The 13,754-nt window shown below is 49.7% G+C and overlaps 1 protein-coding gene across 6 annotated transcripts; it reads right to left on the bottom strand.

Moving 5' to 3' along the window:
- Positions 1-4,425: 4,425 nt before the first annotated feature.
- On the bottom strand, positions 4,426-13,754 carry Znf623 (zinc finger protein 623). 6 transcript variants are annotated; one of them, XM_048802294.1, is made up of 3 exons: positions 8,279-9,342; positions 7,939-8,086; positions 4,426-7,788 (listed from the first exon to the last, which is right to left on the bottom strand). In XM_048802294.1, the coding sequence occupies exon 3, from the start codon at positions 7,713-7,715 to the stop codon at positions 6,216-6,218; it is 1,500 nt and encodes a 499-aa protein (XP_048658251.1). In that variant the 5' UTR covers positions 7,716-7,788; positions 7,939-8,086; positions 8,279-9,342; the 3' UTR covers positions 4,426-6,215. The 6 variants fall into 6 exon arrangements, with proteins under 6 accessions (XP_048658251.1, XP_015342039.1, XP_048658252.1 ...); XM_015486553.1 differs by lacking the exons at positions 7,939-8,086; positions 8,279-9,342 and adding an exon at positions 13,536-13,754; XM_048802295.1 differs by lacking the exons at positions 7,939-8,086; positions 8,279-9,342 and adding an exon at positions 13,296-13,526.

Below are 13,754 nucleotides of genomic sequence, written 5' to 3'. Positions count from 1 at the left end.
CCCCCGCAATAAAGCAGTTCCGTTTCAACCTTCAAGTCGCTTGTCACCTCCCGGTTATTGTGTCCAGCTGGACTGTGGCAGTGAGAAAATGCCTGTAGCTGGCGGCATTATTTATGGCAGTATGAGCTGCTGCAAGGCCTGGGCTGCGGTGTGGCCGTGGAGTCCTGGAAGCAGGCACAGCCTGGAGGCGGTGGGCCCTCCCTGGAGGAAGGTCTGCTTCCACCCAGCCACAGGAGAGAAGCCAACCCCAGGCAGTCAGGGACTGAAAGGAAGTGAGGACAGTGTCCTCCCTCTGGGGCTGGAGAAGGGTGAGCAGGTGCTCAGGTAGTGTGAGGCGGGCCATCACAGCCGTAGTGGACCAAGGTTTTGCTGGAGGCACATGGCCAGGGCCCACTGCAGGTCTGAGTAGCTGCAAGCAAGCACTGATTGCTGCCCCAGGTCCAACAGAGGCCACAACTCAGACTGGGAGTGGATTCTGGAGACAGTAAATGTGACGTGGAGGGTGGTAGCACAGGGGTGTTCCCGGAGGTGTCGGCCCTGGCCCTCAGCGAAGTCCACAGACCTGTACTGCAGCCCTCCTGTGAGCAGTGAAGGCCACCAGGACTTACCATATGAAGGGGAGTCCCTCTTCTTCCACGAGGGCTGCCTTGGGAAGGAATAGCCTACTGTGATCTGGAAGGACAGCTGGACTGCCGGCCAAGGGTGCCTGGGAGAGGTGGTTTGGTCTCCTCTGTATTTGGACCTCCTCCCACTACAGCATCCTGCCCTGTGCTCCCTGGAATCTGCCTGGACTAGGTGACCACTGCTCTTGCTGACAGGGCCACTCTTCTGCTTAGAGCCACCTGGCGGCTTTCAAGGCCTTCATCTACAGCTAGGCAGCCTGTGACCACAGCCTCACGCAATCAGCCCCCGGAGCTGTGCCCGCAGGGCTCCTGCATCCAGTGCTGCCTACCGTGTAAGATGGAGTTCCAACTTGCTGTTGGCATGTTCAGCTCATAAAAGTACAGGATGCCCAACCAACCGTGGAAATGGGGAGAATCACCTCATTGTTTCCGTTAAGTCTGTGCCATGTGGCATTTTCTGTGGTGACCCTCACTCCACCCACATCCCCTCTCCACCTCCTGCTCCACTAGGCACCCTGTGCGGCACAGACCACCCATACCCTTGTGGAGCCTCCCACGCTCACGCTGCAGGTCCCCAGGGAGCCACGGTTCTGTGGGGCTCAGGACCTGGTGTGGCTGTGACTTGGTTCCAAGGGGATGACAGCAGGACTGTCGTGTCCTCCAGGCCACACGCCCGTCTTCCCACAGGCTGAGAAAGGCAGTGAGTGGTGCAGACTTGCCCAGGACAACCTCCCCCCACCCCGCCCTGTGAGAAATGGACTCATGAAAGCCCCTGAGCCTCAGGGTCACTCTTCTGTTTGTTGTTTTATGACAGGGTCTTTCTACATTGTCCAGGCTGGCCTCAAACTCCTGGATTCTGCCCACTAACGGGGTTAGCAGTTTCTGCCACTGGCAGTGAGCAGGAAGCTGAGGAGAGAGACCTGGTGGACTGGTGGTCGCCGTCTGCGTAGCACAGACTTGTAGGAAAACTGAAGGGGTTTTTGTTTTTTTAACCTGAAATTCAATTTTTTTTCTTTTTAATGTGGTGCTGAGGATCGAACCCAGTGCCTCACATATGCTAGGCAAGTGCTCTGCCACTGAGCCACCACCCCAGCACCTGAAATTCAAATTTAATTGGGTTCCATTTGACGGGCGCTCTACCCACCTGAGCCTCCTGAGTAGCTGGGATCACTGGTGTACACCACGTCAGCTGAGAGGGAATCTTGTTCTTCCTTTTTTCTGCAACAGGGTTGAACCCAGAGGTTCTTAACCACTGAGCCACATCCCCATTCCTTTTTTGAGATAGCGTATCACTAAGTTTCCTAGGATTTTGCTAAATCCTGAGGCTGGCCTTGAACTTGCAATCCTCCTGTCCCCACCTCCCAAGGATTACATGGTGCATCACCACACCCAGTGGCTGAGAGGAAGACTTTGAGAGAGAAAAAGGTCATCAAGAAAACAATTCTGCCAGATGCATAATCCCAGAGACTCTGGAGGCTTTTCTGACAGAAATATCAGAAATTTAAGGCCTGTCTCGGAACTTATTGAGACCATGTCTCAAAATAAAAACTTAAAAGGGTTAGGGATGTGGCTCAGTGGTAGAGCACCCGGATGGACAAATGGACACAATCCTGAAGTGGGAGGAAATGAAAAGAAGGAAATCATGATTCCAAAAGTTTACACACCCAAAACCAGAGCTGACAAAATGGAATTATAACTCATGAATCCAACTCTGAGTACATTACTGGGAGAAGTGCCGAGTAAAGCAAATGGTTAGCGGGGAAGAAAACCAGAAAGGACGAAGGAAACTTGAATTAGACTAGCAAACAGCTTGACCTGATCAACATTCAATACGCCCTCAAAGGCAAACCATGTTCCTTGCCACAATAGAAGCCTCAAACTTAAAAGAACTGAGCTGGGCACCGTGGCGCACACCTGTAATCCCAGTGACTTGGGAGGCTGAGGCAGGAGGATCAAAGTAAGAGGACAGCCTCAGCAACTCAGCGAGACACTGTCTCAAAAATCACAAAGTGCTGGAGACACAGCTCAGTGGCAGAGTGCTCCTGGGCTAGGTCTGCAGTATGGGAGGGACAAAATGGAAGAACTTTGGTATGCAGAGTTCAAGAGCCAAAAAAGTTAGGGTTGTTAAAATGCTGATTATCCCTACACTGATCTACACAACACAGAATTTGACAAATTGACACTGAATTTTGTAGGAAAACGCAAAGCACCTAGAACAGTCAAAACAATCTTGGAAAAAAATAAAAATGAACAACTTCCAATACCTGTCATAAAACTACGTGAATCAAGTACCACATTGAGATAAAGCAGCAGCCACTCACACATGACACTAAAGCTTTCTAAAGACAGAGAAGCTCACTACATGGGAAAGAAGTCTCCCAACACACAGTGCAGACACAGCAGCTGCCCACGTGGCTGAGAGCCTGAGCACACACTGAGAATGGAAATGAGCTCCAGGAGGGTCGTGGACCTAACTGCAAAAGCCCAAATGGTCAAAGTTCCACATTCAGCCACATAAGAAAACAGCAATGGCCTTAAGCAGACAAACATTTTTTGTTTGTTTCTCAGCCTAGAAATTAAACCTGGGGTGCTGTATTACTGAGCTATACCCCAGCCTTTTTTTTTTTTTTTTTAAACAGGATTTCACTAAATTGCCGAGGCTGGCCTTGAATTTGAGATTCTCCTGCCTCAGCTCCAGAGTTACTGGGATTACAGGTGTGGGTCACTACACCCAGCAGCAAATATTTCTTAAAACTTAAAAATCATTAATTAGCTAGAAAAGATTCTGATAGGGCTGGGCTCACAGCTCAGTGGTGGAGCACTGGCCTGGCATGTGTGAGACACTGGGTTTGCTTCTCAGCACTGCATATAAATACATAAATAGAAGACTCCAATAAATTAGGTTTAATAAAAAAAGGTTTTTTTAAATCTGTCCAAGTATAGTGGAGGACACCTGTAATCCCAGCTACTTAGGAGTTTGAGGTAGGAGGAGCACAAGTTCAAGGCCAGCCTCAGCAACATAGGGAGACCCTGTCTCAAAACAAAATATAGAAAGGCCTGGCGCCACTCAGGGGTGGAGCTCCGAGTTCAATCCCTAGCACAAAAAGCAAGAAAGACAACCCACCTTAAAAATGAGCAAAAAACACGGACAGACACATCACAAAAGATGATGCAGACAGGCACTGGGCACCGTTCAGCAGGCAAATCAACCCCAACCCCAGGCGAGATGGTGACAGCACCCCGTGTTGGCAGGAAGAGAAGATGGGCCACCAGGAGACTGTTGGGATTTCCCACCAAAAACACTTTCATGGCAATGGACTGTTTACGTACACCCCATATTTATGTTGAAATCCCAACCCCCCAAGTGGTGGTATGAGGAGGTGAGGCCTTTGAGATTATCAGATGTCCAGGGCAGTCTTCCCAAATGAACTGTGAAAGGCCAGAGAAAACTCCTTGTTCTTCCTGCCGTGGGGGTTACAGGACACCCATCTATGGAGGAGGACCCTCACCAAATCTGCCTGCACTTGACCTTGTACTTCCCAGCCTCCAGAGCCGCAAGAAATGAATTCCTATTGTTCATAAGCCCTCCCAGCTCAGGGTGTTTTGTTACAGCGCCTGAATGAACAATTATCTTAAAACTTGCCAATAGAAGCTGTAGGTAGTCACCCAAAAGAAAACCCCATGTGCAAATAAATACATTTACACAAATGTTCATAGCAGTTTTATTCTCCCTCCACCTGCCCTGGTACTGGGGATGATCCCCAGACCTTGAGCATGCTAGGCAAGCACTCCACCACTGAGCTACATTCCCAGCAATTTTATTGTTAAGAGCCCAAAGTGGAAACTCAAATTTCCAATAGATGGACGAATAAACAAATGACAAATTTTCCATGCAGTGAAACACCACTTGACAAAGAGGACCACTAAAACACAACCTGTTGAGCCTAAGGGACAAGAGTATGTACTAGGAACAGAAGTGAACACACTTCCGTTTCCACACGTCACGGGCTGCACTCATGTAGGTGGGGCTCTAGGACAAGCAACACTAACCTTCACTGACACAGTGGTTACTGGGGCTGGGATGGAGCTGGCTGGCAAGGGCAAGTGGAAACTTTTGGATAAAAGATGTCTTTTTAATTGTGGGGGTGGTTACACAGGTGTGGGGATTTCCTTGTCCTGGTTAAAGTGGCCAGTAATGCCCCTTTCTTGACTGTCTGCAACATCAAGTGATGGCATTTTCCAGGAAGTGGACTCTGTGTACAGTCTGTTTAGAATGGCCCGCCCCTTCAAGGCTTCCAGGGCCACTAGAACGTGTTAAGAACTCAAACTGTGTCCTTATGGGCGAGAGTTGTTCTGTACCACCTCAGAGCCAGCTGCTGTTCACCATGGACTGAACTTCCCAGTTCTGACAGCCCAACCACATGGCAATCCTGTCTGCCTGTCCCCTGGGATTCCCTCCCCCAGGTCATTTCTCTTCCTCTAGCTGACAAGCACCCACTGCCCTCTCTGGAGCAGCTAAAATATCCCTCCTCTGTGAAGCCTTCCAGATCCATGTGACAATAACAGTCTCCTTCTTACCTAAGGTCCTACAGGACCCAGAACGCTCTTCTATTTCGACACACCAGTCATACACCAGATCTGTCCTCCCCACTGCACTCAGTGGCTTTGGGATGGATAGTGCCTTACTCGTTTTTCCATTATCTAGGATTATTCTCTTTAGACCTCAATATATTTTTTTCAAATGTCACAAATGACAATGTGAGCAAGGAAATGACAGAAGACAAATTAATCTTGGAGCTGCTAGGACACAAGAGAAGACACCTCCAGCACAACAGATCACACTGGTGCCAGATGAACGAAGAATATGCTAACATTAAAAGTAGCAATAAAAGTCAATGGCTATTACACCCAGATCTGGGGGTGCTTTTTATTGCCATGTGCCAGACACTGGGGACACATAAAGGAACTGAGTGTGAGGGGAAAGAATTCATAATTCTGGTACATCAAAGAAGTACAGTAGCAGAGGGAGCACTGAGCCAGAGAAGCATGGAGCCTGCCTGGCTAAGCACCAGGGAAACTCGGCTTCACGTGACGCCCGAGGAGCCTCGCACCGTGATCAGGAATCAGCAGGGCAAGGAAGACCCTTCAAAGAACAGAAGCGGAAACAACCTGGAGAACATGGGAAATAGCATGTTTCACCTGCCTGGCCAGAAGCTGAGTGGTCAAGGAGCAGAGACCTTAGGACGGGGCAGGGCTTGGTTCTGTGAGTCTCCCTCTTCAGTCTTTCTGATAGGTAACTCTCTCTTGAGTAACAGGATTAGACCCTCAGCTCTACACTTAAACGATTTAGCTCAAGTGTGGGTTATGATTGTGAGGAAAATCTCTACCTTTTCTTGAGACGACCTTCCCACCCCTAGCCCACCCCAGCTCAGGGCTAGCCACCAGGTTCTTCAGTTCTCCTGCCCTGGTGGCAGTCCACTCCAAAACCAGGCTGTCTAGATCAAGGAAACTCTACACATCCAAATCTCACAAGTCACACGAATGCTAAGTCCACCCATTACCAAACACCACTCCCAGAGCCAGAGTGATTTTCTATACACTATCTGCACAATCCCCCTGTCCTGTGGCTCTCTTAGCCAAATGCATGGGGGCCTCATCCAGAGAAAGGCCCTCCTGGTGCACAAAGTCTGGGGGCGGGGCACAGCCCTTCCCATGCTGACTATACTCGTAGAGCTTCTCCTCCGTATGCATCTTCTGGTGCTGAAGGAAGTTTGACCTCTGGATGAAGCCCTTCCCACAGAAGCTGCACACATAGGGCTTCTCTCCAGTGTGGACAATCTGGTGCAGCAGCAGCTTGGAGCTCTGGATGAAGGCTTTCCCACAGTCTTTGCATTCAAAAGGTCTGTCCCCAGTGTGGATCTTCTGATGTTCTGTGAGGTGGGCTTTCTGCAGAAAAGCCTTCCCACACTCTTTACATTCATATACCCGCTCACCAGTGTGGATTTTCTGGTGTCGGATAAGGTATGAACTCAGAAAGAAGGCCTTCCCACACTCGTTACACTCATAGAGTTTCTCCCCAGTGTGGATTCTCTGATGCTGAGTGAAGTTGGATGTCTGGCTGAAACGCTTCCCACACTCATTGCACACATACGGCCGTTCTCCAGTATGAATTCTCTGGTGCTGAATAAGCTTTGAACTCCGAATAAAGGCTTTCCCACACTCACTGCACTCAAAGGGCCTCTCTCCAGTGTGAATCCTCTGATGCTCAACGAGGTCCGAGCGATGGCGGAAGGCCTTCCCACAGTCTCTGCACTCGTACTGCCTCACTTCAGTGTGCACCTGGTAGTGCCGAATGAGGCTTGAGCTCCTGATGAAGGACTTCCCACACTCGTTGCACTCATAGGGCCTCTCTCCTGTGTGTATTCTCTGATGGCGAATGAGTAAGGAGCTCTGACTGAAGCCTTTCCCACACTCTTTGCACTCAAAGGGCCTCTCTCTGGTGTGAACCCTCTGGTGCCGGAGCAAGTCGGAGCTGTGACAGAAGGCTTTCCCACACTGAGCACACTTGAAAGGTTTTTCTCCCACGTGCACTCGCTGATGCTCAATTAGGTCTGCATAGTGGATGAAGTCTTTCCCACACACATTGCACACACAGAGTCGGTCTCCAGTGTGGACCCTCTGATGCTCAGGGAGCTGTGGGGTCTGCCCAGAGCCTTTCCCACAGTGATCCCATGTGTAAGACTTCTCCCCAGTATGAGAAATCTGATGTCTAATTAGGTCTGAATTGAAAGGGAAGCTTTTGCCACAAATATTGCAAGGATGTGCCTCCCCTTCTATGAGCTCCCTCTGAAGTATAAGAATGTTTGAGTTCAGAACAGTGTCTCTTCCTGACTTAACGCACACCTGGGCTGTCTCTCCTGTTTGGATTTTCCAGTGGGTCACTGTCACCTGCCTGAAGTCCCCCTCCTGAGAGGGAGGACTCTCTAGGCTCTGTCCTTCTGGGTTTCTCAATAGCTGCCCTAATCTGGCTTCCTGGACTTCCCCAGATTCAGGGGCAGGGGGCTCCATCACTGTCAGTTTGTCTGACATCATCTTATGTGAATTTTCATCCTCAGGAATTCAAGTTTCAAAGTCAACCTTCTTGTTACCAGCTCCTATGCAGAATCTGAAACGACAGAAAAAGATCATCTTTCCCTTGGTTAACAGGAAGGTGCTGAAGCAGGTGCAAGCCTCAGCTCAGACCCTGCAAGTGGGAGAGGAAGAGTTTCCTCTGCCCACACTCCCAACCCTCCTCCACTATGTGTGCTCATCTCACCCAGCAGCCACCTCCATGTAGAAAGGCTTCTTTGTAGGACCACCTCTGACACGTCCAACTCCAGGACAGGGGGTTCTGTGGTGAGGACCCCTGGTGACCCTTGGTGTGCTCTGGGTGGGTCGCAGAGGGTAGGAATATGGCTGGAACTCTAGTCAAAAGTCAAGACGTATATTCCTGAACTATTAAATGTATCAACCCGGCCTTCTCTTCACTGTCTCTCTTTCCTTCCCGTGCGGCTTTCTGTCCTCACCCAGTAAGGACCCAAGGCTCACGGTACTGCAGCCACGTGACACTCCCTCCCGTACAGTCACTACACTAGCAACAGCTACCGCGTCCTCACCTGCGGTGATGTGAAGCCAGGAGTCCAGTCAGGACTAGTATTTTCCAGTCCTGTACTTTCTGTGATTTTACCACCTAGGTCTGTAGCACTAGATCCATGGCAGCTTGAAACGGCTCCTGCTTCCTGCCCTGATCTGCCCGATCGTTCTCATCACTTCACACAGCTGCCCGTTCATCCTGAGATTCGCATCCACACTCCAACCAACCTCATATCAAACGTATTCAAAATGTAAAATTGTGTATGGAACATATGCAGACATTTTTCTTGCATTATTCCCTCAAAAAATATAGAATAACTATTTGCATGTGTTAAGTATAAATAACATGAAGTAATTTAAAGTATTTGGAGGTTATGCATAGGCTACAGCAAATACGATATTACACACAGGAACTAAGTATATCCGCCCGTTTGGGCATCTCCAGAACCTAGGGATGCCTGTACAGTCAGCCTCTTCATATAATCCCAATTCCCCTGCCCTTTCACACCTACCAGCTGGTGTGGGACCCGGCTCTGGTCACATTTAGCTTGCCTGCTGACCTGTGGGTGTCCTCATACTGCCTGGGGACCGAGAGCTGCCAGAATGCTCTACACTCCCTTGTGCTTCCTCTAAAATCATGTCCATCACTCCCTTCTGTCCTTTAGATGATAACCTGGCTTCTCCTCTTCAATAAGAAAAGATGAGCAGTGGGACAGAATGTCCACTTCCCCCACCTACCTCTTGCTCTGTGAAGTTGTCCTTGACCCAACTGGAGTTCCCCCAGTCATAATTCACTTCCTCTCTGCAATCTAATCCCATGATCCCTCCAGCCCACCATTCCCACCAGGATACAGCAACACAGTGTTTCCACCCACCTAAAAACCTTTGTCATGTGCCTATACTCCTACCCACTGGGAAGACTGAAGCAGGAGGATCACTTGAGCCCAGGAGTCTGGGACCAGCCTGGGCAGCACAGTGAGACGCTGTGGTGGCACGGTTGTGCACGCCTGTAATCCCAGTGGCTCAGGAGGCTGAGGCAGGAGGATCATGAGTTCAAAGCCAGCCTCTGCAATTGTGAGGTACTAAACCACTCAGTGAGAACCTGTCTCTAAATAAAAATATTAAAAAGGGCTGGGGATATGGCTCAGCGGTAAGTGCTCCTGAGTTCAATCCCCGATACCAAAAAAGAATAAAAACAGGTGGGATATGGTGGTACACAGCTATAATCCCAGACACTTAGAAGGTTGAGAAAAGAGGGTCTCAAGTTTGAGGCCAACCCAGGCCACTCAGTGAGATCCTGTTGCAAAATAAAAAGTAAAAAAGTCTGGGATGTAACTCAGTGGTAAAGCACGTAAGGGTTCAATCCATAGTACCACATAAACAACCACCAAAAAATACCCCCAACTTCCTATCTCTATTCTCCTCCAGCTCCACCCACGCTCTCCCCTGCAGCAACACAGGTCACCGTGCTCATTTCTCCATGTTTTCTTCTCACTGAACTCACTCCAGCACTCTCACCCTCGCAGCCCACCATGTCAGCTCAGTGGGCCCAGCCATGGATGCTCACGCAACTCAATCCCTGTCCATACCTGCCAGCCACTGACTTGCCCCTCTGGAGGTCACCCTGTCAATGGGCTTCTTGGACAACCTCTCCCGACTATCCCTTTCTTACCATAACTCCCTCCTGGTGTCCTCTGACGATCTGCAACCCTCCCATACACTAAGCTCAGTGCTCAGATCTCCTCTCCATCTCCACTCAAGTGAGGGGCGGGCACAGCCTCTGAGGAGACAGACCCATCCATTGAAGACGACACACACTTCTACCTACAGCCTGGCTCTCTCCCCGCTCCCGCACCTGACAGCTCCCAACCTGATGCCTGCACTTAGATGCGCTCAGCTTCTCAAACTAATGGGTCAAACTTCAGAACAGAGGTTGCTCTTCCAATCTGCCCGTTCTGTAGCGAGGCCACATTACTTCATCTGTTCAGACCAGACTGCAATACGGACTCCCTGCTCTTCCACTGACATCCCAAGGCCAACCCATCAGCAGACCTGCAGGCCAGGCCTTCACACTGCTGAAGGCACCTGACAGTGTCTCAAATGTCAAATGCCATCCTCCATCACCACTTCTCACCACACAAGTGCAACAACCTCCTAACTCCATATTTCTTCTTTTCTATCTTCTATACAGTAGCAGAAGGAGTCTTTAAAAGCACGAATCACTGTCAATCTCCTACTCAAAAACTTTCAGGGCTCTTCTACCCCCACTATGTCAGAGCCAGCATTCTGCCCCAAGTAGGTAGACGAGTCTGCAAAACAGAACTGGGACAGCGACCAGGCCTTCAGCCCACCTCTTCCACCCTTCCTGAGCCAGCGGTTCCCAGGGCAGGTGTTCTGCTCTGCTCCTCCATGCCACGAGTTTTAAACAGGGAAGTCTGGCAACAGATCTAACTGGCATTCAGTCTCCTGGTCACTGACTAGTAAGGTGACTTTTTGTGCTTTGTGTGCCTCACTCTTGTGCCTCAACTGCTTCAGAACCCAGGAAAGGAAGGTTCTATGCATTGTGCCCTCATGCTCTGGCCACGCAGTGCTGAGCACTGGACTGGCATCACCTCATGCAACCCTCAGAGGGCACCATTTACTCCACTATTCACAGAGGAAACAGAATAAGAAAAAAGTCACCCAAGGTACCAAGCCAACAAGGGCAGCTAAGGCTAGAATCCAAGGTACCAAGCCAACAAGGGCAGCTAAGGCTAGAATCCAAGGTACCAAGCCAACAAGGGCAGCTAAGGCTTGAATCCCAGTCTGTCTGCCTCCACACCCATTTCCTCATGGAGACTGTTTTCTTTCCTAAGTGTGATGTCACTTTTACAGATATTTTGCTGAGATATCAGCTAGGATTTGTATTATGACCTCATCAATTAGCAAAACCCTGTCTCAAAATATTACATAAGAAGGGGCAGTGGGTGCAGTTAAGTGGTAGAGCATCCCCCGGTTCAATCCCCAGTACCAGGAAAACGAGGGAATGAATTAGGAGTAGGAATGTGGTTTCTTGGCTGTTCTAATCAGTAATACATTGATTTCCCCCCCCCCCCCGTGTACTTGGGATTGAACCCAGGGACTCTACCACTGAGCTACATCCCCAACCCTTTTCACTTATTTATTTATTTTGAGGGGTACCAGGGATTGAACTCAGGGGCACTTGACCACTGAGCCATATCCCCAGCCCTATTTTATATTTTATTTAGAGACAGGGTCTGACTGAGTTTGAGTTGCTTGGCACCTTGCTTTTGCTGAGGCTGGTTTTGAACTTGAGATCCTCTTGCCTCAGCCTCCTGAGCCACTGAGATGACAGTCCTGCACCACCACACCAGGCCTTTTTTTTTTTTTCTTCAGTACTGGGGATTGAACACAGGGACACTTGACCACTGAGCCACATCCCCAGCCCTATCCAACTGTATTTTGTATTTTATTTACAGACAGGGTCTTACTAAATTGCTTAGAACCTCACCATTGCTGAGGCTGGCTCGCAATCCTCCTGCCTCAGCCTCCAGAGCCACTGGGATTACATCCAGTGTATACCACCATGCCCAGTTTTTTGTTTATTTACTTTTAATTTTGAGACAGGGTCTGTGCTGAGTCTGGCCTCAAGTTTATGATCCTCCTGCCTCTGAGTCACTGGAATTATAGGCAGGCTGCCATTACACCTGACCTAACTGCTAGTTTAAAGTGACAACACATCTGGCAACAATCTTCTGTATGTCTACAAGAACACAGTTTAAAACCATGTGCCTGACATAGGTTTTCATATATTTTTTTTTAACTTCATAGGAAGTTCTTAAATAGAATATACCTTGCTTTAAACAAACATATATTTCAAAATCAACAATCTTAAGTTTCTACTTAGCTCCTTTTTCTTCTGTGAATATAAGTAAAATTAAATCAATACTTTTTCCTTTAAAGAAACTTGAGTGAAATAAATAATAGTAAAACTATGCCAGGTTTCTGAAACAACATGACCTTTTTCTGTTACAAAACATGGAATCTACTGGAAGAAGCATCACAGGAATGGTATAAATGCACAGTGATGCTGTGTATCAGCAGCAGTGACTGTGACTCTGGAGTATACTGGGGTGTTCCTTATGGCACTAGAAGCTCAGCCTTCACATCTGCACTGGTAAAGGGGCATTCCAGCTTTGGTTCTCAGTAATTTACCGCTTGAGGCCCACAGAAAAAGAGCAGGATGGTTTGCTAAGCTTCGGCCCTGGCAGTGCACATGCTGCAGCAGTGGAGGCCCCAAGTGTGTGCCAGTGGGCAGGCAAGGTGCACTTATTTTGCATGTTCTCTGCAGAACCTTCCAAGGGATTCAAGGAACTGACTTGTTCAAGGTCAAAGAGAAGCAGAACCAGTTGCTAGCTGCTCTCTCTGGCTCCTCTTCTCCCTCTTCACTGTAAGACCACTGTTTTCTGCTCCTAGCAGCTGCTCTCAGGGTTCTCCCAAGGAAAACAGAAAAAAAGTCTCCCTTTCCTGACAAACCCAGTGTTCTTTCACCAGCACTGTCCACCAGCCCAAGCAGCACCCACAGCTTTCTGAACTGTTTCAATGACACCACACTGTTCTGTGTCTTTCCCTGAGCTCGGGGTCTTCCATCTTCAGCTGGGCTAATAAGTGTCCTACTGATTTCCCAGCTCTGCCCTCTCTCCTTATCACCTGCTGGCTGTTCCAGAAACAGCAATCCATCCCAGAACTCCAGGAGAGGCCAGCACAGGTGATGACTTGTGAAATCCCTCCCAGCACCTTCCATAAGATGAATGCCCTGGTTATGACAACTGTGAAAGAAGTGATGTAATGTCACCGGAATGACAGGGACAAAGGCCTCCTCTCTGTGAATAGGGAGAGCACGGTATTGCCTGAAGACTCATTTTTCAGATCCTAGGTAGACATAAGACATTAATACTCTGGGGAACCGCAGGCACACACTCGGGCCCTGAGGACCCTTGGATCATGGTGCAGCCAGTGTGTAAAGAGGATAAAACGTGCCTGGCATCAGCAGAGACACCACTGGGGCTCACAGACTTCTAAGAGAAAAGGAAGTTTCCAGGAAAATGGAGACAGCATAGCCAACCACCTGTCCCCATGTGGGGTTTCTTGCAGCTGACTCAGACCAAGCTTCCACCTCCGCCTCTAACCCCAGCAGTACAGAGGTACCGGCGATGCATCTCCAGCGGAGGCCGCAGGGAGGGAGACAGGGTCAGAGGCACAAAGCAGCGACGCTCGCACCTGCACCCGCAAACGCCTGGGCAGCCCATCTCGGAGCGGCCTAGAGGCCGGGTGGCACCTCGGCGGGCCTCGCGGAGCGCGGGGAACGCGCCTGGCATTACGCAGGAAGCTCGGGGGGGACAAGACGGCCGGCTTGGGCGCCGCCGCAGCCCCGGGAGACCGGCCCGCCATGGCTGGGCCCGGACCCCGCCCGGCCGCCAGCCCGCAACACGCCACTCA

This window comes from Marmota marmota, unplaced genomic scaffold (assembly GCF_001458135.2).
Source record: "Marmota marmota marmota unplaced genomic scaffold, marMar, whole genome shotgun sequence".
NCBI classification, from domain to species: domain Eukaryota; kingdom Metazoa; phylum Chordata; class Mammalia; order Rodentia; family Sciuridae; genus Marmota; species Marmota marmota.
Note: the sequence above shows the minus strand (reverse complement) of the source record. Positions and strands in the feature narration are given on the sequence as shown.

Coding starts and splice junctions, on each gene's coding strand:
- Znf623 (XM_015486553.1), bottom strand. CDS start 7,715: ATGATGTCAGACAAACTGACAGTGATGGAGCCCCCTGCCCCTGAATCT.